The sequence below is a fragment of the Canis lupus genome, chromosome 4 (genome assembly GCF_003254725.2).
Source record: "Canis lupus dingo isolate Sandy chromosome 4, ASM325472v2, whole genome shotgun sequence".
Classification (NCBI taxonomy): domain Eukaryota; kingdom Metazoa; phylum Chordata; class Mammalia; order Carnivora; family Canidae; genus Canis; species Canis lupus.
In genome coordinates this window covers 10,706,703-10,734,594 of record NC_064246.1, presented here as the reverse complement: position 1 = coordinate 10,734,594, position 27,892 = coordinate 10,706,703, and the positions used below count along the sequence as shown (strand labels likewise).

General features: G+C 36.2%; 1 protein-coding gene across 1 annotated transcript in view; it reads left to right on the top strand.

Moving 5' to 3' along the window:
• Nucleotides 1-27,892, top strand: part of IPMK (inositol polyphosphate multikinase) — a 60,084-nt gene that overhangs the window by 13,790 nt on the left and 18,402 nt on the right. Inside the window, exons 2-4 of the mRNA XM_025434703.3 lie at nucleotides 1,035-1,120; nucleotides 5,602-5,698; nucleotides 14,688-14,860. Of these exons, the coding sequence (XP_025290488.1) occupies nucleotides 1,035-1,120; nucleotides 5,602-5,698; nucleotides 14,688-14,860 (356 nt within the window). The remainder of the gene's footprint in view (nucleotides 1-1,034; nucleotides 1,121-5,601; nucleotides 5,699-14,687; nucleotides 14,861-27,892) is intronic.

The following is a 27,892-nucleotide window of genomic DNA, read 5'->3' as shown; positions in this document are numbered from 1 at the left end:
TCAAGGCTTCGTTGCATCTACCACTCCTCATTAGCCCATAGAAAATGTCTGTTACCATAGGAATCAAGGCCTTTCTTGTTCAGCATCCCGATCTTCAAGAACAGAATTTCTCTTCAGTAATTTTTAGTTATATTAGATTTCTCCTTAAATTTCCCAAAATCTTTTGGCTGCTTATCAACCAGTCTTTTGGCTGAATATTTACCTTCTTTCTATTCTATATTTAGGTCTTAAGTAATCTTGATTACTGTACTTCTTGAGATTTCTGCTGCTATTGATTAAATTCTGAATTTTTTGTCATGATTAAAAATTATTGATACTTGCCAAAAGAAACAGAAACTAAGGTGACATATTTTATCAAAATAAATATATTTATTTGTACCCTATTGTATTCTAACACATGATTTTTTGAAATCTCAGTACTTAAAAATTTAAGATTTTAGCATATAAATTTGGTAATAAGTCTGAACAGTATAGGGACAGTGCCAGTGTTAGTATCTGATTTCAGCCCCCACTTTTCCTAGTGGCTATGTGCTCTCATACTATCAGTACATAGTGCATCTGAATCAGGAAAAATTTTTAGTTGTTTTCTTATGATAAATGAGAGAACCTTATAAAAAAGCTACAGAATAGGAAATTCATATAGTACCACCTTTAACATTTTTTTTTTTCTGTTTACAGGAATGGAATCAATTTAAACTATTGCTTTTAACTTCTTGTCTAACTATAACCTCTCCCAGAAAGACCATTTCTATAAAAATTTAGAAATATGTTCTATTTAGTAGAAAGTCTGAGAGGGCTCTAAGGAGTGTAGTAGTTGGAGACAACAAAATCACACTATTCAGAATTTGTGTTCTGGTTCTTTGCATATACCAAGTGCTGAAATGTATTGGTTAAATGTTAAAATTTCTGAAACATGGAAACCCCTTAATTTTTATGAAAGTGGTTTATCTGTAACTTTAGGAACACATCTATCCTGTGATGCAAGGTACACTATTATCAAAGCATTTAAAAAAAATCTGATTTTTGTTCTGTAGGTATCCTGCAACATCCTGATGGCACAGTTTTGAAACAGTTACAGCCACCTCCAAGGGGTCCAAGAGAGCTGGAATTCTATAATATGGTAAGTAAGGTAAGATTTGTTTCATTGTAGTCAAAGAGTTTTTCATAGTTTTCTGATGACTTGGTAAGAAATATATTTGACTTATGTTCTGCTGTATTGTGTATGTGACTGAAATAAAAAAAGCTTTATGAAATACAATGCTTATCTTTACTGATACAGTCTAATATTTTCCACTATACTTCATTTTTAAAATTTTATTTATTTATTTTAGAGGGCGAGAACATGCACACAGGAGCGGGGGGAGGAAGAGGGGCAGACGATCTCATGATCCTGAGATCACAACCTGAGCCAAAATCAAGAGTCAGCTGCCCAACTGACTGAGCCACCTAGGCGTCCATACTCCATTTCATTTTGTAAAGATTCTTATTCTGATCTGCTAAATTGCTTAACTGAGAGACTACTTGTATTTATCAGAAATGCTGAGTTTAAATAAGTGTTTTTATTTTTATTACAGGTTTTTTTAGAACCTTAAATGTGCTGATGTATGCCATGAATTTCCAAAGTTGGGGAGGAGGAAAGGGCATACTAAACCTTTAATTAACTCTATGACTAGGAATACTTTTTTATTACATTTAAAGTGTTTTCAACCATCACCTTTGTCTAGTTACAAAACATTTTCATCATACAAAAGGAAACCCTGTACCTGTTAAACCATCCCTGGCAACCACTGATTTTCTTTCTATGGACTTACCTATTTAGGATATTTCATGTAAATGGAATATACAGTATGTGTCTAGCTTTTGTTTAGCATGGTGTATTTTTTTAAAGATTTAGTTATTTATTCTAGAGAGAGAGAGCATGAGTAGGAGAGGCAGAGGGAGAGAGAATCTCAAGCAGATTCCATGCTGAGTATGGAGTCCAACTTGTGGCTCAGTGTCATGACCCTGAGATCATGCCCTGAGCTGAAACAAGAGTTGGTCACTTAACCAATGGTACCACCCAGGTGCCCCTAGCATGTTTTTAAAGTTTGTCTACATTATAGTCTGCATCAATATTTTGTCACTTTTTATGGCTGAGTAATGTTCCATTTTACTTTCATGCCACATTTTGTTTAGCTTTTAACTGCTACATACAACCTCTTTTTTGAAGAATGTATTTTATATTCACTCTATAAAAGTCCTGTATATACTTTGTTCAATTTATTTTTAGTACTTCATTTTTTGTTTCTATTATAATTTTTTGAATTGTTTCCCAATGATTGCTAATATACAGGAATGAAATAGATATTTGTATTTCTTTTATCTAGTAATCTGGTTGGTCTCTTAATTCTAATTGTTTACTGTGTAGACAGTAAAGCTGTTGTGATTGGAAGGGGTTTTTTTGTTGTTGTTGCTGTTCCTTTTGAATCCATATAGTTCTGTCAAGTATTTCCAGTTCAGTGCTGAATAGAAACAGTGATGGTGGGGGCATCTTCCTCTCATTTAATAGAAGTGCTTCTAATATTTCTCCTTGTAAGTATAGCTTTCTCTCTTAAGTTTCTGATAGATACTTCTTCCCAGGTTGAGGAAATTGCCTTCTGTGTGAGTCAAGATTCTGTCAAGAAACAAATGGTGTACTCTGTCAGTTTAATAAAGGGACTGTTTACAAAGGTGTGGTCAGAGTTTAAGGCCACCTTCAAGAGTGAATGCTATACCATCCCTGGGCCTGAAAGGGCAAAGAAAGGGAGAAGTTACTAGAGCCCAAGGAAGGTAACTTTATGAGAAAGTATGAACAGAGAAGGAGGGAATTAGAAAAGTAAATAACCTGACCTCAACACTTTTCCTACCTTCCACTGTCTGATACTATTAAGAGACAATGAATGGCAGGAGGGCAAGGGACACCCACTGATGCAGTTGATTGAAGTTAGCTTCTTGGAAAAAAGGGGAAGATACATAGCATCTGTTCTGTTTTTACTTCAAGAAACAATTTAAGACATGAATGACTATTGAATATTTTTCAGCTACCTTTTCTGTATCTGATGAAATGATTTTATGAGTTTCCTCTTTTAATCTTAACATAAATGCCATAATAGATTTCTAATCTATCATTACCTTTCATGTTTGGAGTAAAGCCTACTTGTAGATGTCCTTTTAATTTTTTTAATAATATGCCTTGCTGGATTTTGCTTGCTAGTGTTTTATTTAATATTTTTTCCAGCTATTCTCAAAAATGAGATTGAACTATTGTTTTCTTCACATATTTTCCTTGTCTGGTTTTGATATCAAGTTTCTTTTAACTCATAAAAGGAATCAAGGGGCATTTCTTTTTCTATTTTATGGAAGAATTTTTATCAGATAAGGATTTTGTTCCTTAAGGGCTTGCTTGATGGAACTTAAATGTAAATCATCAGTGTAGCCAGTTGTCTGTCTTTCTTTTTTGCTTTCTTTTTTTATATCCTTTTTTTGGTCATTCCTTCTTTCCTGGGAAAGGATTTTTTGTTAAGATTTATGTATTATGAATGAATGAATGAATGAATGAATGAATTGAATGTGAGCAGGAAGAGGGGCAGAGGGAGAGAATATAGAAGCAGACTCCTGTGCATAGAGCCGGACACAGGACTCCATCTCACGAGCCATGAGATCAGGACCTGAGCTGAATCCAAGAGCCAGATGCTAAACTGACTGAGCTACTCAGGCACCCCTGGGAAAGGATATATTTTTAGGCACTGATCTTGACTTTTTGTTAATGTAATAGTAAAATATAATTGGATTAGATATGATTCCTTTTTTACTGCTGATATTGTTTGGTTTTTTGCTACTTTTAACTTTTTCTTAATCAGTGTGACCTGTAGCATTTTTAGAGTGTAGTGGTAGGGGAAGGAAGATGATGCCTGGGTTTTTACTGTTTAATATTTTCATTTACTCTCTCTGTTTCAGTATAGTAACTGTCTTCATCTATGCGGAGTCCATAAATTTAGAGATCCTTTGGTTCAACTCTTCAAGGCAGACCTTTATGAAACCCAAACATCACTGCTCCATTTAATGCTTTTGATTTCCTTTTCATTTTAGACTCTTGAGTTTCCTTGGGAGCTCAGCTATGCGTTTAAGAAAATATTTGTTATATTTTATCCTTCTCTCTGGGGAGAAAGTTTTTTTTATCACCTCTCCCTTCAAAATATTTAAGAAGAGAAAGTTTACTTCTATACTCTTTTTAGTGTTTTTACAAATACTTTTTTTTTACAAATATATCGTGGACTTCTTTTAAGTACATAGAGATATACTTGGTTCCTCCATCCTGTTGTTATGTCATCATGAACACTGCCCTTCCTGATTTTATGCTAGGAACAAAGGTATGATAAGGTGTACTCTTCTCTTAATTACCTTGGCCTAGAAGTGACTCATATCACTTCTCACATTTCAATAGGGGAAGCTGGGAAATAGAGTGTATTACATGGGTATTTGGTGAGTCTCTGTCACACTTGAGTTTATTCTGTAGAATCCTGTTGTATGTATAATTACTTGACATGAATATGACTTGACAAATATAATTAGAATTGCAATACTAAGACTTCATGAGCATTTTACACCAGCGAACTTTAATGGTTTTGAATAATTAGATAGGCCATATTGTGAGAATTCATTGGATAACATGCTTTACAAGTTGTTTTTAAAACAAAAATATTTTCATTCCCTTTTCTTCTAGGAAAAAAACTAAGGATCTAGCTCCAGGATATCTGAACATTTCTAGTATTTTCTAGAATTATTATTGGTTATAAATCAAGGAATTACATGAGCAATAATTAGACTTACATTGAGTTAAAGTATAATTTTTTAAAGATAAAACTGTAACTCCCTTATAGATATAAAAAAAATGTTAAAGATTTTGTTAAACAAATTATATAATGAATGAACCAAGCAGATATTAAACTGGTGCAAAGAGAAGCTAAAGAAGCACAATTTTTTTTTAAAGATTTTATTTATTTATTCATGAGAAAGGCAGAGAATAGGCAGAGGGAGAAGCAGGCTTCCTGCGGGGAGCCCGATGTGGGACTTGATCCCAGGACTCCGGAATCGCTCCCTGAGCTGAAGGCAAACACTCAACCACTGAGCCACCTAGGCATCCCAAGAAGCATTTATAAGGAATGAAGGGAAGTTGAAATAAGTACATATGTGTGGACACTAAATTCCACCCTCCCATGACGGATGGGAGTGGAAGGAAGTGAATTAAAACCTCCTCTGGCCAGAACTTACATTTTTATGGACAAGAATTATTTTGCATTTGCTGAAAGTTTTATCTACAACTTACTTATTTGTAAAATAGTTCAAGGACATTGAAAGGCTAGAGTTAGATACCCCCCTCCCCAAAATGTGCTCTAAACAATACATACTTTTTTTTGTTGGAGACACACAGTAATATTTTTTTTCCTTCCAAATGTATTTCCAATTGAAATTCATACCAAATAAATTATGATTCAGCAGTATTGTTTTATTTGAGAAATGTGTAGAGGCAAATGTAAAGTATTATAGGACACTACCATAAAAATGTATTTCTCTTTGTTTCAGGTTTATGCTGCTGACTGTACTGATGGTATTCTTTTAGAGCTACGAAAATATTTGCCAAAATATTACGGCATCTGGTCGCCTCCCACTGCACCAAATGGTAATCATTTCTCAAAAATCCATCCTTTGCTATTAATTCATGAGAATGGCTTTTTAAAAGGCTTTATATAAAATTAAGCCTTGTATTATACAGACAGAATGTATGTGTTTTCCTTTCTAGTCTTTTTTTCTACTTCATTAAGGAAATCTTACTAATACTTTTGCTTTTCGTTTTTTCTTTCTTTTTTTTTTAAGAAGAGCATGGGAGAGAGCAAGCATGAGCGGGGGGAGGGGCAGAGAGAGAGGGAGAAGCATACTCTCTCTTGAGCAGGGACCTCGATGTAGGGCTTGATCCTAGGACCCTGGAATCATGACCTAAGCTGAAGATAGACGCTTAACCACCTGAGCCACAAAGGCACTTCTACTTTTGCTTTTCATACCCAGTTTCTTAAATGGTATGTAACATGACCAATGGGGCACCAGGGTGGCTCAGTCCGTTGAGGGTCCAACTCTTGTTATGGTCTTAGGTCATGATCTCAGGGTTGTGAGATCCAGCCCCCTGTTGGCTCTAAGGTCAGCAAGGAGTCTTCTTCTTTTCTTCTCTCCCTTCCTCCCCCTCTGCCCCTTCTCCCAACCCTCCGCTCATGTGTGCATGCTCTCTAAAATAAATCTTTAAAAAAAAAAATTAATGACCAGTTTGTTATAATTGAATAAAAAAATATGTACTTAATTCTGTGTTAATTTACAGATGATCTTTTTTCTTAATTTATTGGAAATAATTATTTTTTTCCTAATTATTATTTTTATTATTTTCCAAATAATTAGTATTTTCCTAATATTTCCATTTTGGGTAGGAAAATCAAGAAAAATATTTTGTTTGCATAACTTCCTCTGTATCTCATTCTATGCTTTATTTTTTTTTTTCATTTTTTTTCATTCTATGCTTTAAATTGCAATTTTTTAGGGGAGTCTGAGTGTCTCAGTTGGTTAAGCATCCAATTCTTCATTTCTACTCATGTCATGATCTCAGGGTTGTAAGATTGAGCCCTGCGTCGGACTCCATGCTGGACTTGGAGACTGCTTAAGATTCTTTCTCTCCCTCTCCCTCTGTCCCTTCCTCTTCCCTCTCTCTCTCTCTTTTTTTTTTTAAGATTTATTTATTTATTCATGATAGACATAGAGAGAGAGAGAGAGGCAGAGACACAGGAGGAGGGAGGAGCAGGCTCCATGCAGGGAGCCCGATGTGGGACTCGATCCCGGGACTCCAGGATCGCGCCCTGGGCCAAAGGCAGGCGCTAAACCGCTGAGCCACCCAGGGATCCCCCTCTTCCCTCTCTTAAAAAAAATTTCAATCTTTTAAAAAATAATGCTAAGTTTCATGGTTAGAGAACAAAATGATCTATGTAAGGGCATAGCATCTCTTAATGAAAACTTGAAGGAGTATTGCCTTTTTAAAGCCTTTGACAGAGCAGATACAATTAATTAAACAAGTAGCATGATTGCCTAATGATTGAAGAAGGTTTGTGAATGGGGGAAGAGTTTCAAACTTGACTGAGTTTAAGAATAACCTAGAGGCTTGTTAAAATGCAAGTTAATAGACTCAACTCCCAGTTTTTTGTTTATGTGGATCAATGTTGGAGTTTAGTGATATGCTGTTTAAAATAAAAGCTACAGGGATGCCCGAGTGGTTCAATGGTTGAGCATCTGCCTTCAGCTCAGGGTGTGATCCTCGGGTCCAGGGATCTAGTCTTGCATCAGGCTCCCTGTAGGGAGCCAGCTTCTTCTTCTGCCTATGTCTCTGCCTCTCTCTGTCTCTCATGAATAAATAAATGAACTCTTTTTTAAAAAGCTACACTTTTTTTTTATATAGTTAGTACTTGGACCACATTTTGAGAACAGGGAAAGAAGGGTCTCTAGCTTGGGCTTGTTCATCTGTTGTTGTCCTTCTATTCATTTACAAAGTGTGCCAAGTGGCATTTGTAGGGAATCATGATATCTCCCTGAGTATCCTCATTTAGGAAATAGTAAATCTATGATTCCCTGGGTATTTAGGATTCTTTTGTATTTTAGTAATACAAAAAAAAAAAAAAAGAGTGAGCTTAGCTTTTTTCTTCTCTCTTTTCTCTCTTCTCTCTTTTCTTTCTTTCTTTTTGTTTCCTTTCTTTCCTTCCTCTTTCCCTTCCTTCTTTCTTTTCTTTTTTCTTCTTTCTTTCTTTCTTTCTTTCTTTCTTTCTAGTCCTCCCCCCCAAATATATATATATATCTACTTGATTCAGATCAACACATTACTTAAATTATTTCACCAATCTTTATGATCACCTTTACTTATAGAGATTTCCATTGTAAGATATCTGGATTCCATCAAATTTCGCTTCTGGTTGCTGATTAATTTTGAGCAAATCATTACTTGTCAGTAGAGTGACATGGAAAGATTAACAAAGGTTGTTGAGGATGGTACTAGATTCGACATCTAGATGAAAGAAATACTGAGTTTAAAAACATTGTTAAGAAGGGGTAGAATAACTGAGGAAACAGCATCATTATTTTGAAAACTAGAGTATATAGAAAGAATTTGGGTGAGAGAAGAAATATTTTAATTAAAAATAACATTTTAGGGCAGCCCCTGTGGCTCAGTGGTTTAGCACCGACTTCAACCCAAGGTGTGATCCCAGAGACCTGGGATTGAGTCCCACGTCAGGCTCCCTGGAGCCTGCTTCTCCCTCTGCCTGTGTTGTGTCTCTGCCTCTCTCTCTCTCTCTCTCTGTTTAGTGAATAAATAAAATATTTTTTAAAAATAACATTTTATAGTTTGGAATTACTAGCGTATGATTTAAAAATCAAGGACTTGCTAGTAGTCAACAGCTTTTTCGTCTTTAGTACTGACTAGAAGGACATCGATGTCAAAATAGAAAGAGCAGTAACTTTGAGCTCAAAAGACTTGGTTTTTACCATGATTTTTTTCCAAATTTTTGAACTTGGTTAACTCATTAACCTTTTTGATTTCTACTTTTTCTTCTATAAATTGAAAGTAATACCACATAGAGTCGAAAAGATAGATGCATGTTATGTTATGTAAGAATGCTTTGAAAATTCTAATACTCTTATTTGACTATAAATGGAGAAATTGGTGCTATTGGGATGAGAAGGTGAAGTGAGAAAAATGAGAAAAGAGAGGAGAAAATGTAAATATAAGGGGGAGAAGGACAGGAATAAAAAAATATATTTGTACAGAGTGGCTCAGTAATGCCAACAATTGCCTCGGAATTTCTTGTTCCTTTTCAGTTTTTTAAAGCTCTGGAAGAAGTTGGACAAAAATTGTTGCACAATGCAGGTGTTTAGCTTTGATTTTACTAGAGAGTTTATGGGATCATTTTTCTGTTTTTATCCTTCTGATAACAAATGAAATAAATAGAAATATTTATATTATGAAACCAAATATTATATTGAATTTTAGTAGAACGTTATGGTTTACATTACTGTATTTTACATAGGAATAACTGGGCTTTTTTTTCTCCCCTTCTGGGCATCTTTTTTTAGGTGCTCAGAGTAGTTTTATAAAGCTTGAGATAGTTCTTACAATTCAAAGTAGTAAAATATAGAAAGTACTGCCAATTTGTTTAGCAAATTATTCTAACTTGAGAGAAGCATAAAGAATGTGCTGACCAATAAGATTTTTTCTTTTGATTTTTTTATGATAGCTTTATCAAGACATAATTTATGTACTGTAAAACTCACTCATTTAAAGTATACAATTCAAGGCGCCTGGGTGGCTCAATCAATTAAACATCTGCCTTCAGCTCAGGTCATGATCCCAGAAATGTCTGCTGTCAGCTCAAGTCATGATCCCAGCGTCCTGGGATTGAGTACTGCAGCAGCTCCTGCTGCTCCCTCTTCCTCTGCCTGCTATTCCCCCTGCTTGTGCTTTCTCTGTCAAGTAAATAAATAAAACCTTAAAAAAAAAAAAGGGAAAAAAAGAAAAAGAATTTATAGAGTATACAGTTCAGTAGTTCATAGTATATTCATAGAATTATACGAGCATCATCACCATTAGCTAATTTTAGAATGCTACTAAGGGATTTTTAAAAAATAAAATATTAGTAAATTATCTTTGAAGATTTTAAGCTAGTTGTATATATTAAATCTCATTTGTATCTGTATAAACATATGATGCCTAGTACATGTACCATCAAAAGCCTTTTACTGATAATTATTTAGAGAGAGAGGAAAGTATATCTTCAGGTAGATTTGAGCATATTGAGAGTTTTCAAATGTAATCTCTAGCCTGATTGATTGTTACATTTCTGGATCTAGCCACTAGTCAAATTTTAGGACGCATGGACTAAAATAAGCTGGCATACATGTCTATTCTCTCCTTCAAACTTAAGTCAAATTTGGAGGCTCAAAGAGGCCTATAATTCTTTCTACTTTTAGGTTATCTTGCTCTCAGAAATGACCGATAATTGCAGTAGAAAGCGGAAGCAAAACATTCTCTGTTTTTCCATATGGCTTCATAGTTGGGCAGGGGCTTCTCATCCGGGCTTCTCATCTGGCCTCTTCTCCTTGTTGAGAGGTTCAGAAATTGAGATGGAAATTAATACCTAGTAGACTTTCTAGAGATGATGAGGAAGAATTTGATACAACTTGAAACCCATGTTCTCATAATTTATACAATCAGAAATATTCAGTAAGGATATCTAAGTAAGTCTCCCTTCAACTTCCTAAATGCCCTCTCCCTTGTCCTTCTTTTAAAGGATCTAATTATCTTATCTTTACTGTTTAGTTATATGTAGGTCTTTCAGTTTTTCTACAGTATTTCAAATATTTCTGTTTTTTTCTCTTTTGATACTGAGAATTTTCTGCCTTTCTTAGAGTGTCAGGACTATATTCCAGCATAGAAAATTTGCTATAGGAATTTCTTATGCTTAACAATAATTTCTTATGCTTACATTATAAAACAATGTAAGTACTGTATTCATATTTTAGGTAATTATAATCAAATGTATTTAAACAGAAAATATATTTAAAATAGGAAAGCTTTCTTCAGCCATGGTAACTTTGGGTAATCTTATACTGTCATCAACAGCATGAAGTGTATAAATATTTTGAGCATGCTAACCATGTCATTGTTAAAATGACTTAGATATCTTCTTAGTAATCTGCTTATAACAGCATGTATTTAGAAATACACCACTGGTAGTTATTTCTGGTAGTTATTTTTGTGACTTTAACCTCAAAAAATTAATGATTTACAGAAATTATGTGTATACTTTTCATAAATTAATAGATAAATTATAGATTTATCTCTTACAGCCATAGACTCCTAAACTAAGTTATTTCCAGGAGTGTGACCTCTTGTAATGAGCTCCACGTATTTATGAAAAGTAGATGTCCTTATATTTATTATACAAATACCATTAGGCATTATGGAATATCTCCTTAGATCTGAGTTTCACAAATGCCAGTCCTTGGACTTCTGGCAAACTGGCCTTATCAGAATCTGTTGTCCTAAATAGAGCTTTACAGAATTTAAAAAAGTAAATCTAGTTATTATTCTAATTATTCTATCAATCTTTATGATTTATACACACACAAATAAATATACCCCTATATATGTAAAAATGTAAAAATCACCTCTTTTCATTCAAAATCATATCTTGCAAGTCCATCATATTAAATAATCATACCATAATTAAAAAAAAATCATACCATAATTACTCTTTTCCAAACATCATATTAAAGTAGTTTAATTATTTCCTTAACCTTGGTCAGAATGAACTTAAAACTGTCCCAGATAGAAAATTTATGTTATTCTTAGTCCATCAGATTTTTTGGATGAGTTTTATTTTTATTTTTAAGATTTTATTTATTTATTTGTGAGAAAAACAGAGGCAGAGGCAGAGAACGAAGCAGGTTCCCCACGGGGAGCCCGATGTAGAACTAGATCCCAGGACCTACCTGATCTAGATCATGACCTGAGCCAAAGGCAGATGCTCAACCACTGAGCCACCAAGGTGTCCATTGGATGAATTTAGAACATATTTTCTGTTTACTTGAAAATTAAAAAATACTGTTCCATTCTATACCCTGAGTGGCCTGGCTGAAAAAGTGTCCTTTGTTATCCAGTCTGTGGTATTGCCTTACATGCAAAGCCCTGTAGTAAAATGCCTTTGAGCATTTAAGTTACTGAATCTCAAGAATGACTTACTTTGAATTAAGCTCTGTGCTAGCAAAATAATTTGCTAATAGCATTTTTTCAGAGATAATTAGTATTCAGACTTATTTCTAGTGATGACAACCTGTAAAAATCAGTAAAAGTCTCAGTGCTCAGATCATGTCCCATTTTCAAGTATTTATTTCATTCAAAAGTACTTGTGACAAGCTGCGAGATATATGATGACATATTCTTAAAAACTCTGCATCTCTAAAGCAGGTTTTTTTTTTCTAAAGCAGGTTTTGATGTTTATTTTTACAACTTAGAGGGAACAATAAAAATCACAGTCTCAAAAAAAAAAATTACAGTCTCAAATTCTTAGTTTCACTTAAAAAAAAAATTAGGGCCAGGAACTAAAAGAAAAGACTAAGCCAACTCAGTATGTCTTAATTTAAGGGTTATTAACTTAAGGCTATAAATAATCTAGTAGTTATTTGGTAATTTGAGTCATATATCACATATCAAGAACCTGAAAGTAAAGAAAAACACATTTGGCTGGTTGAAATAAAACCCAAGATACTCAGGCCTGTTTACTGTTGAATGACTCAATTTATTATGTTAGTAAGGCCAAACCCAAAGTTCCACTGGGCAATAGGAATGAGAAGGGCAAACATTCATTCATTCAGCAAACATTTATTATATTCCTACTATATATGAGATTTGCATTTGTATTTTCCTCTTTCTCAAGAGGGGAAGGAGGAAATAGAGATTTTATGTTAAGATAATGCAATCTACTCTTGCTTCTGTCATCTCGTATTACAAAAAAGTTTATTATTTGTTTTGATCACTACCAAATTGTCAAGTAGAAAATAATAATGCTACACTGAGATAAAGATGCTATGATAGTTAGCTAGGTTCACTCACTTTCTGTGTACTCCCTTACGTAGCCTCACCTCAATAGGACTTTTGCAGTCTCTTGCGTTATGGAAATTAATGATATACTTGTGAATGCCAGTAATTTACTGTATTAGGTTTTAATTAGTCTTTTCTGATATTTGAACTATAAACCATGTTACTGAAATTTTTACACAGCTATAGGAAAAGGATGAGTCTGTTTACTTTCACTCAAGGTAGCTGGAGACAGGAGGAGAGAATCTGAAGAAGACCAGAAGTTCTTTGCTGCTTTCTTCCCCATCTTTTCACACTATCCTGTACTTATATTTTAAAGCACAAAAGCTCATTGACTAGGTTCCAGTTTCTTGGTTGGGGTATTCCCACTGTGCCCTTACCTTTCACTGTTAATAGTCCCCTGTCTGTCTCCAGACCTTTTGTTTTCTCTTGCTGAACATGTCTGTTTGTGAGTGTTTCTTTAAAATGTGTTATACTTTCTCTTGTGTGGGTGCTGGTTTCTTAGGCTATAGTTTTTTGTCATATTTGGGCTTGACTTCACCTAGTTCTATACAATCATGACTTTGCTCCCATCTTCCTTTGACTAAAGGATAAAACTTAACTTTTTATTTCTTATCCTTTCAGGGAAAAGATTTATGCCTCTTAAATCTGAAGGCTTAAAACTTTCTCAAGGCCTACCCAGGGTTGTTCTCACTTTTGGTTCCACACAGACTTCTTTATTGTAATTTAATAACTGCTACTCTTGGGACGCCTGGGTGGCTCAGTGGTTTAGCTCCTGTCTTCGGCCCAGGGCGTGATCCTGGAGACCCGGGATCGAGTCCCACATTGGGCTCCCTGTGTGGAGCCTGCTTCTTTCTCTCTCTGCCTGTGTCTCTGCCTCTCTCTCTGTATCTCTCATGAATAAATAAATAAAATCTTAAAAAAAAAAATAACTGCTACTCTTTGTGGGTCAGGATAAAGGCAAAGAGGGTAAGAGTCTTCCTTTTTCTCTGGTGGCCTCTTACAGAATTCACTGAAAACACATACCTTCTCTAACTTTGTTACTTTGGTAAGAAGCAGATAAAATCTTTTCTGTTTTTGAGAAAAAGTTTTTAGGAGACATGCTTCTCACATTCATAACAGAAAATTATGAGCTCATTCAGAACTTTGGGATGATTCTTTTATCAAGTAGAAAGAGGAAGAATTTCCTTCCTTCCTTCCCTTAGTGTACTTAAACCTTTATTTTCAAGCTAAGCTATAATTAGTTCAGCTACAGTATGTAATAAATGGGACTTTTATAGTCTTTTACTTGAATCTCCATTTGTAATAGATAATATCATGTATATTTTATATTATTACATATTATATAATATATATATATCTGTGGGAAGATGTATGAAGGATGCCAAAGTGGTTTACAGATGAACTTTTGATGAACACTTATATTCTAAAAAGCAAGATATTTATTTTTCTTTTGAGACTAGTAAAACTAGAATGTAAATTTGGCAGTGACCATAATTTAGATTGATTTACCTTTCTTAAGCTATATTTCTGTTGTGTACACTGTGGGAAGGATTTATTCCTATTACTAATTTAAAATGAAGAATTTTAAAAATTATTAAAATACTAAGAGATCTGCTGAGGTACAGATGACATAAAATATATTCAAAAGGGGGGAAAAAACATAAGGGGAATGCTTTCTGAAACAGCTTTTGAAATAATCTCATTTTAATGTCCGTAGAAACCTTAGATCTATTTCATACCTTTTGCTTATGATTGAATAGTATTTAATCACTTCTTGCAAGAGTATCTCTGTGATATTTATACTTGATATAAATTTGTTGGTCAGTCTTTTTTTTTTTTTCTTCAGATGGAGTAATAATAATTGTTTCTGGATTTTATTTTAACTTTTTTCTCAGTTTTTAAGATTTCCTTATTTTGTTTTCCCCCTGGCAGTTTTTTGAATAGTAATATGTTTGCCTATTACTAATTAGTTTTTCTTTAATAACAGATTTATACTTAAAACTGGAAGATGTGACCCATAAATTTAATAAGCCCTGTATTATGGATGTAAAGATAGGGCGAAAGAGTTACGATCCTTTTGCCTCATCTGAGAAGATTAAGCAACAGGTCAGCAAGTACCCATTAATGGAAGAGATTGGGTTCTTGGTGCTTGGCATGAGGGTAAGAGTGATTATTGGTAACATTTCTCTTTACTTGTTCTTCCCTTGAAAAATGTAGATGTTGTTATAATACTTATATATTAGAAGATAATATATTTTGGATTTGGGTTGTCCATATCTCCCCAATGCAGGCAGAGATTTTAATCTCTTTTGTTCACTAATATATGGTCAGTGTATGGAATGACTCTGATTCATCGTATGTAATTAATAAGTGAATGAATGGCTGAACCACTGGACTATGACTCTGGTAATTTTATTTTAAAGGAGCTTAAATTTACATGCAAAATAATGTGATAAGTAATGTGATATTATTTATGATTTTTCCACAGAAAGGTACTAAGTTTTTATATTCCTTTTTTTCTATATTTTTAAAATAGAAAAGGGAAATTAAAAATTAGGTTACAGCTTCAGACTATATTTTAAAAGTTGTCTTATTTGCTCATAATTCTGTAGGTTGACAGTCCGAGTAGGGCTCAGGTACACAATTTGCTGATCTCACTTAGGGTCCATGAGGGTCCACTTAGGGTCCTCATTTGATGACTCAGCTAGGGCTTAGATGGTCTGAAATGACCTCGGTCTCACGTCTGGGAGATGGTACTGTTGGCTGAGCCTTTTTCCCTGTGATCCCTCATGTTCCAGAAGGCTAGCTGGAGCTTCATCATATTCCATGAAGCCAAGCATGAGAGCTACAGGAAAGCTTAGGAAGTCATTTGCTGTCACGTCTATGGAATTATATAGGAAAGAGTAAATCACAGGGCCAACCCATATGATAGGGAAAAGAAACAGATTCCCCTTCTGATGGTTGGAATAGAGAAGTCACAATGCAAATGGCAGTGTGCACAAGGATGGGAGGGATTGTTGAGGCCATCTTTGCAAATAGTATGCCACATTTAAGTAATGTAGATAAAATCCTCTAAATAAATCATATGCCTTCTAGGTGTGTGGAGATAAAATTTGTACATATGATAAATGATTGATTACCTATATGAGCATAATGGGTAGTTTTGAAATTCATTGTGTAAGATATATAGGTTTTCATTTTTATTTTTAAATAGAGTTTATAGGAAGTATTATATATAGATGAATTGTTAATGTGATGGTAACAACAGCACAGTTGAATTTGGTATTCTGATTATAAATAAAACCAAAGAAATATTATACAGTTATTTCATTTTAGAAAACTATAATTAAATGTGGATATATGGTAAAGAAAAAAGAAAAAAAGGGTAATGGAATAATGTTAAAACAAACAGAGAATAAACATCCCACAGGAATCTAACTGGGCAACTATTTAAACCTTCACTGTTGTCAAATCTCTCACCCTCCCACTTTCCTTCTCACTTTTAGCAGGTGACTTTGCCTTCTGCTTCAGAAAAAAATAAAAACTATCAGACTGGATTTCCTTTAATTTTCTGTTAACAGATGTACATACCTAACCTTCAAGTACTTTCATTCCCTCTTTATTTCTTCCTCCTGTTGAAGAATATTTCATCCTCTTGTCTAAGCATAACCCTTCCCTATGTCCTCTGGATCTTGGTCCCTCCCACCTCTTTAGGAACCTAGTGCTATTGATTCTCTCTTGTTTTTCTTATATCTTCAACTTCTGTTTCTCTCTCCTAACTCTAACTTTGTTTTAAATGTATTCAAATTGCTCAACTTTTTCAGTAATGAAACATCAAAACCTGCCTTTACTGTGCTCTGCCCTCCAGTGGTGGATTCAACTTGCTTCCCAGAATTGAACCAGTTATTTCCATTGCCTTTGCACTCAGTATTCTTTTATATTTTTAATGATTTTACTTATTTATTTCTTTGAGAGAAAGCACATGCACATGCCATGTGCAAGTGGGGAAGGGCAGAGGGAGAAAGAGAATCTCAAGCTGACTCCATGCTGAGATGGAGCCTGATGGGGGGCTTGATCCCATGACCCGGAGGTCATGACCTGAGCCAAAATCAAGTCAGCCCCTTAACCTACTGAGCCACCCAGGCACCCCTCCACTCAACATTCTTAAAGTTACTCCAGTTTAGCTTCTATTCTATCATCCCTCCAGATTTGCTCTCACTAAGGTCCCTAAAAACCTTGACAATCTCCATTGTTACTAGATCCAAATGACAGTTTTCATTATTCACTTTACTTTGAAAACAACTTTCAGTTTTAAGTCTTTCTTGAAACTTTCCTCTTGGGGTTCATGACACCCTCTCCTGCAAAGACACTTTGCAGTCTTCTTTACCAGTTCATTTCTTTGTTTATTCTTTAAATGTTGTATTCTGCTCAGTTCCATCTTAGTCCCTCTTTTTCTTTCTATTTCTTTTTGTTTTTAATTGATTCATTTTCATTTACAACAGTAACACCCAAATGTATACCTTCTGCCTCTGGTTTTTCTTTGCTCTCCTAGTCTGTATAGCTAGATCTTTACCTGGATAATGTCAAGACATCTAGAACAAATACATAAAAAACTGTTACATCCCTGTTGCAAACTAACATCCACAACAATAGTAACATTTCTATTATTCCTTACCCCAATAAATAGCACCACCATACATACAGTTTTACAAAGGAGAAAACTTGTACTATCACATCTCAGAATCATCCATCAGTCCTATTGATCTTAATTCCCATAATCCCTTTCCAGTCTCTAGTCTCTTAACTGATCTTTCAAGTTCAGTTTTGCTCTCTTCCAATCTGTTGATCAAACATTGCAAAAGTATATCTAATTATGACATTCCCCTATTTAAAAACTCTTCAGTGGGTTTCTGTTACCTTTTGGGTACATACATATACAGGATAAATAAGACCTTGTGTCATTTGGTGTTCTTGGGATGTGGTTTCACCAAACAAGGAGAAGTTGTTCTGTTTGTATTTTTTTAAATAACAGCTTTATTTAGATATAATTTATATATCCTTCAATTCACTCATTTAAATATAAGATTCACAGGTTTTAGTATACTTGCAGAGTTGCACAACCATCACTACATTCAACATCAGAATATTTTCTTCACCCTCAAAAGAAATGTCATACCTATTAGCAGTCACCTTTTTCTTCCGGTCTTTCACCTCACCCTGATCTACTTTCTGTCCCTATAGATTTGCCTCTTCTGGAAATTTCATATAAATGGAATCATATAGTACAATAGGTGGTCTTTTGTGCCTGGATTCTTTCAGTTAATGTTTTCAAAAGTTCATCCATGTTGTTGCATATGTCAGTATTGTATTCCTTTTTATTGCTAAATAGTATTTCATTCTCCATATATACCACATTTTCTTTATCCATTCATTTATTTTTATTTTTTATTTAAATTCAATTAGCCAACATATTTACATCATTAGTTTCAGATGTAATTTTCAATAATTCGTCAGTTGTGTATAACACACAGTGCTCATCCCATCATGTGCCCTCCTTAATGCTCATCATCCAGCTATCCCATCCCCCAACCCACCTCCCCTTCAGCAACCCTCAGTTTGTTTCCCAGAGTTAAGAGTCTCTCATGGTTTGTCTCCCTCTCTGATTTTTTCTTTTTTCTTTTTTCTTTTTTTTTTAAATTTTTATTTATTTATGATAGTCACACAGAGAGAGAGAGAGAGAGAGGCAGAGACACAGGCAGAGGGAGAAGCAGGCTCCATGCACCGGGAGCCCGACGTGGGATTCAATCCCGGGTCTCCAGGATCGCGCCCTGGGCCAAAGGCAGGTGCTAAACCGTGCACCACCCAGGGATCCCCCTCTCTGATTTTTTCTATTCAGTTTTCCCTCCCTTCCTTTATGGTCCTCTGCACTATTTCTTATGTTCTGCATACGAGAGAAACCATGTGATAATTGTCTTTCTCTGACTTAATTCAATAAGTGTAACACCCCTCCAGTTCCATCCATGTAAATGGTAGGTATTCATCCTTTCCGATGCTGAGTAGTATTCCATTGTGTATATATACCATATCTTCTTGTCCATTCATATGTCGAAGAACATCTCAGCTCCTTCCACAGTTTGGCTCTTGTGGACATTGCTGCTATGAACATTGGGGTGCAAGTGCCCATTCGTTTCACTATGTCCGTTATCTTTGGGGTAAATACCCTGTAGTGCTAGGTCAATTGCTAGGCCATAAAGTAGCTCTATTTTTAACTTCTTAAGGAACCTTCATACTGTTTTCCAGAGTAGTTGTACCAGCTGGCATTCCCAACAACCGTGCAAAAGGGTTCTCCTTTTTCTACATCCTCGCCAACATTTGTTATTTCTTGCTCTGTTAATTTTAGCCATTATCACCGGTGCAAAGTGGTATCTCATTGTGGTTTTGATTTCAGATTTCCCTGATGGCAAGTAATGTAGAGCATTTTCATATGTCTGTTGGCCGTTTATGTTTCTTCTTTGGAGAAATGTCTGTTCATATCTTCCCATTTCTTGAGGGGATTGTTTTTTGGGTGTTGAATTTGATAAATTCTTTAAAATCTTGGATACTGGCCCTTTCTCTGGTACGTCATTTGCAAATACCTTCTCCCATTCTGTAGGTTGCCTTTTAGTTTTGTTCACTATTTTCTTTGTTGTGCGGAAGCTTTTTATCTCAATAAAATCCCAATAGCTCATTTTTGCTTTTGTTTTGCTTGCCTTTAGAGACATGTCTTGCAAGAAGTTCCTGTGGCTGAGGTCAAAAGGTTTCTGCCTGTGTTCTCCTCTATGACTTTGATGGATTCCTATCTCACATTTAGGTCTTTCATCCATTTTGAGTTTATCTTTGTGTATGGTGTAAGAGAATGGTCCAGTTTTCATTCTTCTGCATATGGCTGTCCAGTTTTCCCAATGGCATTTATTTAAGAGACTTTTTTTTCCATTGGATATTCTTTCCTACTTGTAAAAGATTAGTTGAACATAGAGTTGAGAGTCCATTTCTGGGTTCTCTATTCTGTTCCACTGATCTATGATCTATGTGTCTATTTTTGTGCCAGTACCATGCTATCTTCATGATCACAGCTTTGTAATATAGTTTGAAGTAAGACATTGTAATGCCACTAGCTTTGGTTTTCTTTTTCAACATTACTCTGGCTATTTGGGGTCTTTTCTGGTTCCATACAAATTTTAGGATTGTTTGTCCCAGCTCCTTGAAAAGTGTTGATGGTATTTGATAGGGATTGCATTGAATGTGTAGATTTCTCTGGGTAGGAAAGACATTTTTAACAATATTTATTCTTTCAATTCATGAGCATGAGGTGTTTCTCCATCTCTTTGTGTCTTCAGTTTCTTTCATAAATGTTCTTAGTGTTTAGAATACAGACCCTTTACCTCTGGTTAGGTTTATTACTAGGTATCTTAGGAGTTTTGGTACAGTTGTAAATGGGATCAATTCCTTAATTCTCTTTCTTCAATCTCATTTTTAGTGTATAGAAATGCAACTGATTTCTGTGCATTGATTTGTATCCTGCCGTGATGCCAAATTGCATGTGAGTTCTATCCATTTTGGAGTGGAGTCTTTTGAGTTTTCCACATACAGTATGATGTCATCTGCAAAGAGTGAGAATTTGACTCCTTTGCCAATTCGAATGCCTTCTATTTCTTGTTGTTGTCTGATTGTTGAAGCCAGGACTTCATGGTGGATAATCGTTTAAATGTACTGTTGTATCCTATTGGCTAGTATCTTGGTGAGAATTCTGGCATCTGTGTTCATCAGGGATATTGATCTGTACTTCTTTTTGTTGGGATTATTGTGTGGTTTTGGGATTAAGGTAATGCTGGCCCCATACAACGAGTCCCATTTCTATTTTTTGAAATAGCTTCATGAGAATAGGTATTAGTTCTTCTTTAAATGTTTGGTAGAATTCCCCTGGGAAGCCATCTGGCCCTGGACTTTTGTTTCTTGGAAGGTTTTTGGAACTGCTTGGAACTGCTTCAGTTCCCTTTCTAGTTATGAATCTATTTAGGTTTTCTGTTTTTTCCCATTTCAGTTTTGGTAATTTATAGGTTTCTAGGAATCCATCTATTTCTTCTAGAGTGCCTAATTTGGTGGCATATAGTTGCTCATAATATGTTCTTAAAATCATTTGTATTTCCTTAGTATTGGTTGTGATCTCTCCTCTTTCATTTGTGATTTTTTTCGAGTCTTTTTTCTTCTTGATAAGTTTGGCTAGGGGTTTACTTATTTTTTTAATTCTGTCAAAGAACCAGCTCCTAGCTTCGTTGATCTGTTCTACTGTTTTTCTGGTTTCTGTTTCATTGAGTTCTGCTCTATTCTTTATTATTTCTCTTCTGCTTGGTGTAGGCTTAATTTGTTCTTTCTCCAGCTTCTTTAGGTGTAAGGTTAGCTTGTACATTTGAGATTTTTCTGATTTTTTGAGAGAGACTTGTATTAAAATGTACTTCCTTCTTAGGACTGCCTTTGCTATATCTCAAAGGTTTTGAACCTTTGTGCTTTCCTTTTCATTAGTTTGCATAAATTTTTAAAATTCTTCTTTAATTTCCTGGTTGACCTCTTCCTTGTTTAGTAGAATGCTCTTTAACCTCTAGGTTTGAGTTCCTTCCATATTTCCTCTTATGATTGAATTCAAGTTTCAGAGCATGGTGGTCTGAATATATGCAATGAATAATCCCAGCCTTTTGGTATCAGTTGAGACCTGATTTGTGAACAAGTATGTGATCTATTTTGGAGAAAGTTCTATGTGTAGTTGAGAAGAATGTGTATACTGTTGCATTAGGGTGGAATGTTCTGAATATATCCATATAGTCCATGGTGATAAATGGTTCTACACCCCCTTGCTTTCAATTTGGAGGTGTCTTTAGGTCTATAATGATTCTCTTGTAGATGGCATAGGGATGGGTCTTGCTTTTTTATCCATTCTGATACCCTCTGTCTTTTGATTGGATCATTCAGTCCATTTACATTCAGAGTACCTATTGAAAGATGTGAATTTAGTGCCATTGTATTACCTGTAATATCACTGTTTCTGTAGATTGTTTCTTTCTGGTCTATGTTATTTTTTGGCTCCCTCTTTGCTTACAGGATCCCCCTTAATATCTCTTGCAGGGCTAACTTAGTAGTCACATACTCTTTCAGTTTATGTCTGTCCTGGAAGCTGGAAGCTTTTTTTCTCCTTCCATTCTGAGTGACAATCTTGCTGGATAAAGTATTCTTGGCTGCATGCTTACCCAGTGTGTGTGTGTGTGTGTGTGTGTGTGTGTGTGTGTGTGTGTGTATGCTGCATATATCATGCCAGCCCTTTCTGGCCTGCCAGCTCTCTGTGGATAGGTCTGCTGTTGGTCTAATATGTCTCCTCTGTGTTAGGAATCTTTCGTCTTGAGCTGCTTTCAGGATTTTCTCATTATCACTGAAATTTGCCAGCTTCACTGTTACATGTTGGAGTATTGATTGGTTTTTGTTGATTTTGGGAGGGGTCCTCTCTATCTCTTGGATATGAATGCCTGTTTCCTTTCCCAGATTAAGGAAATTCTCAGTTATGATTTGCTCAAATATACTTTCCAGCCTTCTCTTTCTCTACTTCCCTCCCTCCCCCTCTCTCCACCCTCAGGCACTGCAATAATTCTGATGTCGGTTCTTTTCATGGCATCACTGATATCTCAAAGCCTCTCCTCATGAGCTGTTAGTTGTTGTTTTTTTTTTTTTTTTCTCTTTTCCACAGGTTCCTTCCTTTCTATCAACTTGTCTTCTATGTCATTTTTTCTCTCTTCTGCCTCATTTATCCTAGCCGTTAGAGTGTCCCATTTAGATTGCACCTCAGTTAGAGTATTTTTAATTTTGCCCTGATTAGATCTCATTTCTCCAGTAAGTGATTCTCTAGAGTCTTTTATGCTTTTTTCAAGCCCAGCTAGTAACTTTCTAATTGTTATCCTGAATTCCATCTCTGACATTTTACTTAAATCTGTATCAGGAGGAGGAGGGCAAGATGGCAGAGGAGTAGGTGCCTCAACTCACCTGGGCCCACCAACTTACCTAGATTACTTTCAAGTCATCCTGAAAACCTACGAATTCGACCTGAGATTTAAAGAGAGAACAGCTGGAATGCTACAGAGAGAAGAGTTTTCACTTTTAGCAAGGTAGGAAGGCAGGGGAAAAAAATTAAAAAGAATCAAGTGGGGGAGGGCCCACGTGTCGTGCCCGGCTAAGGCCGGCTGGCAAAAGCTTCCCAGGACAGGAAAGCCCAGTCCCAGAAAAGCAGGAACTTTAAAAAAAGCCGCACCAGATTCTTCCTGGATGGAAAGGCACTTAGCCGGGAAATCGAGCAGAATCGTAGGAGGGGCAGTGGAGCCTCCAGTCACTAATAGAGGAAGGGCACCCATGTGAAAGCGTGCCACAGACTGTGGGCCAATCTCAGTAAAGGGCTGGAGCACACCTGGCAGGGCCTTGGGGATAAACCAGTGGGTCAGGTGGGGGCTCCAGATGGAGGGGTCTGCACCCTGCTGCCTTTGGGAGCCCCGGCCCCAGAGCGTGATTCCAGCTGGACAGGTCCCAGATCCCAGGGTGCTGGGTGGACAAAGCTAGCGATCCAGCACTCCCCCCAGGACAGAAGGAGGCGGGGAGGGCACAGGACAGCGAGGACTTACCTGTGCAGATCAGCACACCCACGCCGCCCCGGGACCATCTAGGCCAGTGCAGACTCAGAGACTGCAGTAGTTACTGGGGTTGCTGACTCCAGGGCTGGAGATCTGGCAACCACCAGTGTTGTTGTTCCTCCTTGTGTCACCTTATGCCTGGGAGAGGCAGGGCCACCAAGGAACAGAGGATTCATGGGGTAATAAACAGCTCCCACTGAGCCTGGCACCCAGTGGGGGCGAGGCAGCTCCCCCAGGTACACATACCTGAGAGTCAGCACAGCAGGCCCCTCCCCCAGAAGACCAGCTGGAAGGACAGGGGAAGAGCACGTTCTTGACCAAGCAGCCCTGGAAAGCTCCAGAGGAAGTCGAGGGATTTACAGTATACAGAACCAGAGGGCACTCCCTTTTTTTTTCTTCCTTTTTCCAGTACAACTCGGTTTTATATGAGACTGTTAATTTCCATTTTTTTCTCTTTTCTGACATTAACTACAACATTTTACCACCTCTTCATTTTTAAGATTCTTCCTTTTTGACTTTCATATTTCTATAATTACAGGTCCTAGATATATTTTCCAATTCTAGGTTCCCTTCAAAATAATCAACTTAATTTTGAGAGATATACAAGATCTGTTTTTTCTGTTTTGTGTTGTTTTCTCTACCTCATTTTGTTCTACAAGGGCAGAAGTTAATACCTTCTAAAACATGATCAGCATGCACCCAGACCAAGTGGTGTACAGTGCTGTTTCATTCTGTGAGATTCCTCATTCCCATTCTGCCCCTCTCTTTTATCTCATTTATGTTTTGGTGGTCATTGTTAGGGCCCTCTACAAGTATTTCTGGTTTATATAAATTTGGGACTGAGCATTTTCTAACATACAGAACTTAATATACTCAGAAACAATAGGATCACCCTCTAGAACCCTTCTGATAGACTACATTCTCCCTCCACTACAAATTCATCACCACCAGCATCTCCCAGCAACCCCCTTTGGTTTCTTCTCCTTGTTTTTTCTTTTTTCTTTTCTTTCTTTTTTTTCTCTCTTCTTCTTTAGGATTCCTGGCCTTTTATTTTTTACCACTTTGTTTCAAAATTTGTTTTTCACTTTAATGGTCCTTTTATTTTGTTCTGATCTTTGTTTTCAATTTCTGGTCTCTGACCTCAGCAGAATTATCTAGGGTGAAATTTACTTAGGTCGTGGTTGATATTCTTGACACAGGCCACTCATACAGCCACTCTGCACTGAGCAAAATGACTAGAAAGAAAAATTCACCACAGAAGAAAGAATCAGAAACAGTACTCTGCCACAGAGGTACAGAATTTGATTTACAATTCGATGTCAGAAAGCCAATTCAGAAGCACAATTATAAAGCTACTGGTGGCTCTGGAAAAAGCATAAAGGATTCAAGAGACTTCGCGACTGCAGAAGTTAGATCTAATCAGGCTGAAATTAAAAATCAGTTAAATGAGATGCAATCCAAACTAGGATTAGTCCTAGTTTGGTCCTAACGACGAGGGTTAATGAGGTAGAAGAGAGTGAGTGACATAGAAGACTAGTTGATGACAAGGAAGGAAGCTGAGGAGAAAAGAGAAAAACAAAAGATCATGAGGAAAGGTTAAGGGAAATAAATGACAGCCTCAGAAGGAAAAATCTATATATAATTGGAGTTCCAGAGGGTGCCAAGAGGTACAGTGGCCAGAAAGCATATTTGAACATAATCATAGCTGAGAACTTCCCTAATTTAGTCAGGGAAACAGGCATTCAGATACAAGAGATAGAGAGGTCCCCCCCTAAAATCAATAAAAACCGTTCAACACCTCGACATTTAATAGTGAAACTTGCAAATTCCAAAGATAAAGAGAAAATCCTTGAAGCAGCAAGAGACAAAAGATCTCTAACTTATATGGGGAGAAATATTAGATTAACAGCAGACCTCTGCACAGAGACCTGGCAGGCCAGAAAAGGGCTGGCACGATATATTCAGGGTCCTAAATGAGAAGAACATGCGGCCAAGAATACTTTATCCAGCAGGCTCTCATTCAGAGTAGGAGGAGAGAGAAAGAGCTTCCAAGATAGACAGAAACTGAAAGAATATGTGACCACCAAACCAGCCCAAAGAAATAATCCACAACAACAGGGACTATTATGATGACACTAAATTCATATCTTTCAATAGTAACTCTGAACATGAATGGGCTAAACGATCCCATCAAAAGATGCAGGGTATTGGACTGGATAAAAAAGCAAGACCAATCTATTTGCTGTCTACAGGAGACTCATTTGAGACCTAAGGATACCTCCAGCCCGAAAATGAAAGGTTGGAGAACCATTTACCATTCAAATGGTCCTCAAAAGAAAGCAGGGGTAGAATCCTCATATCAGATAAATTAAAGTTTATCCTAAAGACTATAGTAAGAGGTGAAGAGCGACACTATATCATACTTAAAGGATCTATCCAACAAGAGGACCTAACAATCATGAATATTTATGCCCCTAATATGGGAGCTGCCAAGTATATCAATCAATTAATAACCAAAGTAAAGACAAACTTAGATAATAATACACTAATACTGGGAGACTTCAACACGGTGCTTTCTGCAAATGACAGATCCTCTAAGCACAACATCTCCAAAGAAACAAGAGCTTTAAATGATACACTGGACCAGGTGGATTTCACAGATATATACAGATCTTTACATCCGAATGCACTGAATGCACATTCTTCTCCAGTGCACACGGAACTTTCTCTAGAATAGACCACATACTGGGTCACAAATCAGTTCTCAATTGATACCAAAAGATTGGGATTGTTCCCTGCATATTTTCAGACCATAATGCTTTGAAACTTGAACTCAATCACAAGAAGAAATTTGGAAGAAACTCAAATGCGTGGAGGTTAAAGATCATCCTGCTAAAAGATGAAAGGGTCAACCAGGAAATTAGAGAAGAATTAAAAAGTTTCATGGAGACTAATGAGAATGAAGATACAACCATTCGAAATCTTTGGGATACAGTGAAAGCAGTCCTGAGAGGAAAATACATCGCAATACAAGCATCCCTCAAAAAATTGGAAAAAACTCAAATACACAAGCTAACCTCGCACCTAAAGGAACTGAAGAAAGAACAAATAAAACCTACACCCAACAAAAGAAGAGAGTTAATAAATATTCAAGCAGAACTCAATGAAATAGAGACCAGAAGAACTGTAGAACAGATCAACAAAACCAGGAGTTGGTTTTTTTAAATAGTTAATAAGATAGATAAACCATTAGTCAGCCTTATTAAAAACAAGAGAAAAGACTCAAATTAATAAAATCACAAATGAAAAAGGAGAGATCACAACCAATACCAAGGAAATACAAACAATTTTAAAAACATATTATGAGCAGCTATACGCCAATAAATTAGGCAATCTAGAAGAAATGGACACATTTCTGGAAAACCACATATTACCAAAGCTGAAGCAGGAAGAAATAGAAAACCTGAATGGGCCAATAACCAGGGAGGAAATGAAGCAGTCATCAAAAGCCTCCCAAGACACAGAAGTCCAGGGCCCAATGGCTTCCCAGGGGAATTCTATCAAACGTTTAAGAAAGAAACAATACCTATTCTACTAAAGCTGTTCTGAAAGACAGAAAGGGACAGAATATTTCCAAACTCCATTTTATGAGGTCAGCATCACCTTAATTCCAAAACCAAACAAAGACCCCACCAAAAAAAGAGAAGTATAGACCAATATCCCTTATGAATACAGATGCAAAAATTCTCAACAAGATACTTGCCAGTAGGATTAAGAAGATTATTCACCATGACCAAGTGGGATTTATCCCTGGGATGCAAGGCTGGTTCAACACTCGTAAAACAATCAATGTGATAGATCATATCAACAAGAGAAAAAACAAGAACCATATGATCCTCTCAATAGATGCAGAGAAAGCATTTGACAAAATACAGCATCCATTCCTGATAAAAAATCTTCAGAGTGTAGGGATAGAGGGAACATTCCTCAGTATCTTAAAAGCCATCTATGTAAAGCCCACAGCAAATATCATTCTCAATGGGGAAACATTGGGAGCCTTTCCCCTAAGATCAGGAACATGACAGGGATGTCCACTCTCACCACTGCTATTCAACATAGTACTAGAAGTCCTAGCCTCAGCAATCAGGCAACAAAAAGAAATAAAAGCATTCAAATGGGCAAAGAAGAAGTCAAACTCTCCCTCTTTGCAGATGACATGATACTGTATATAGAAAACCCAAATACTCCATCCCAAGATTGCTAGAACTCATACAGCAATTCGGTAGCGTGGCAGGATACAAAATCAATGCCCTGAAATCATTGACATTTCTATACACTAACAAACTGAAGAAAGAGAAATTAAGGAATCATTCCCATTTACAATTGCACTCAAAAGCATAAGATATCTAGGAATAAACCTAACCAAAGAGGTAAAGGATCTATACCCTAAAAACTATAGAACACTTCTGAAAGAAATTAAGGAGGACACAAA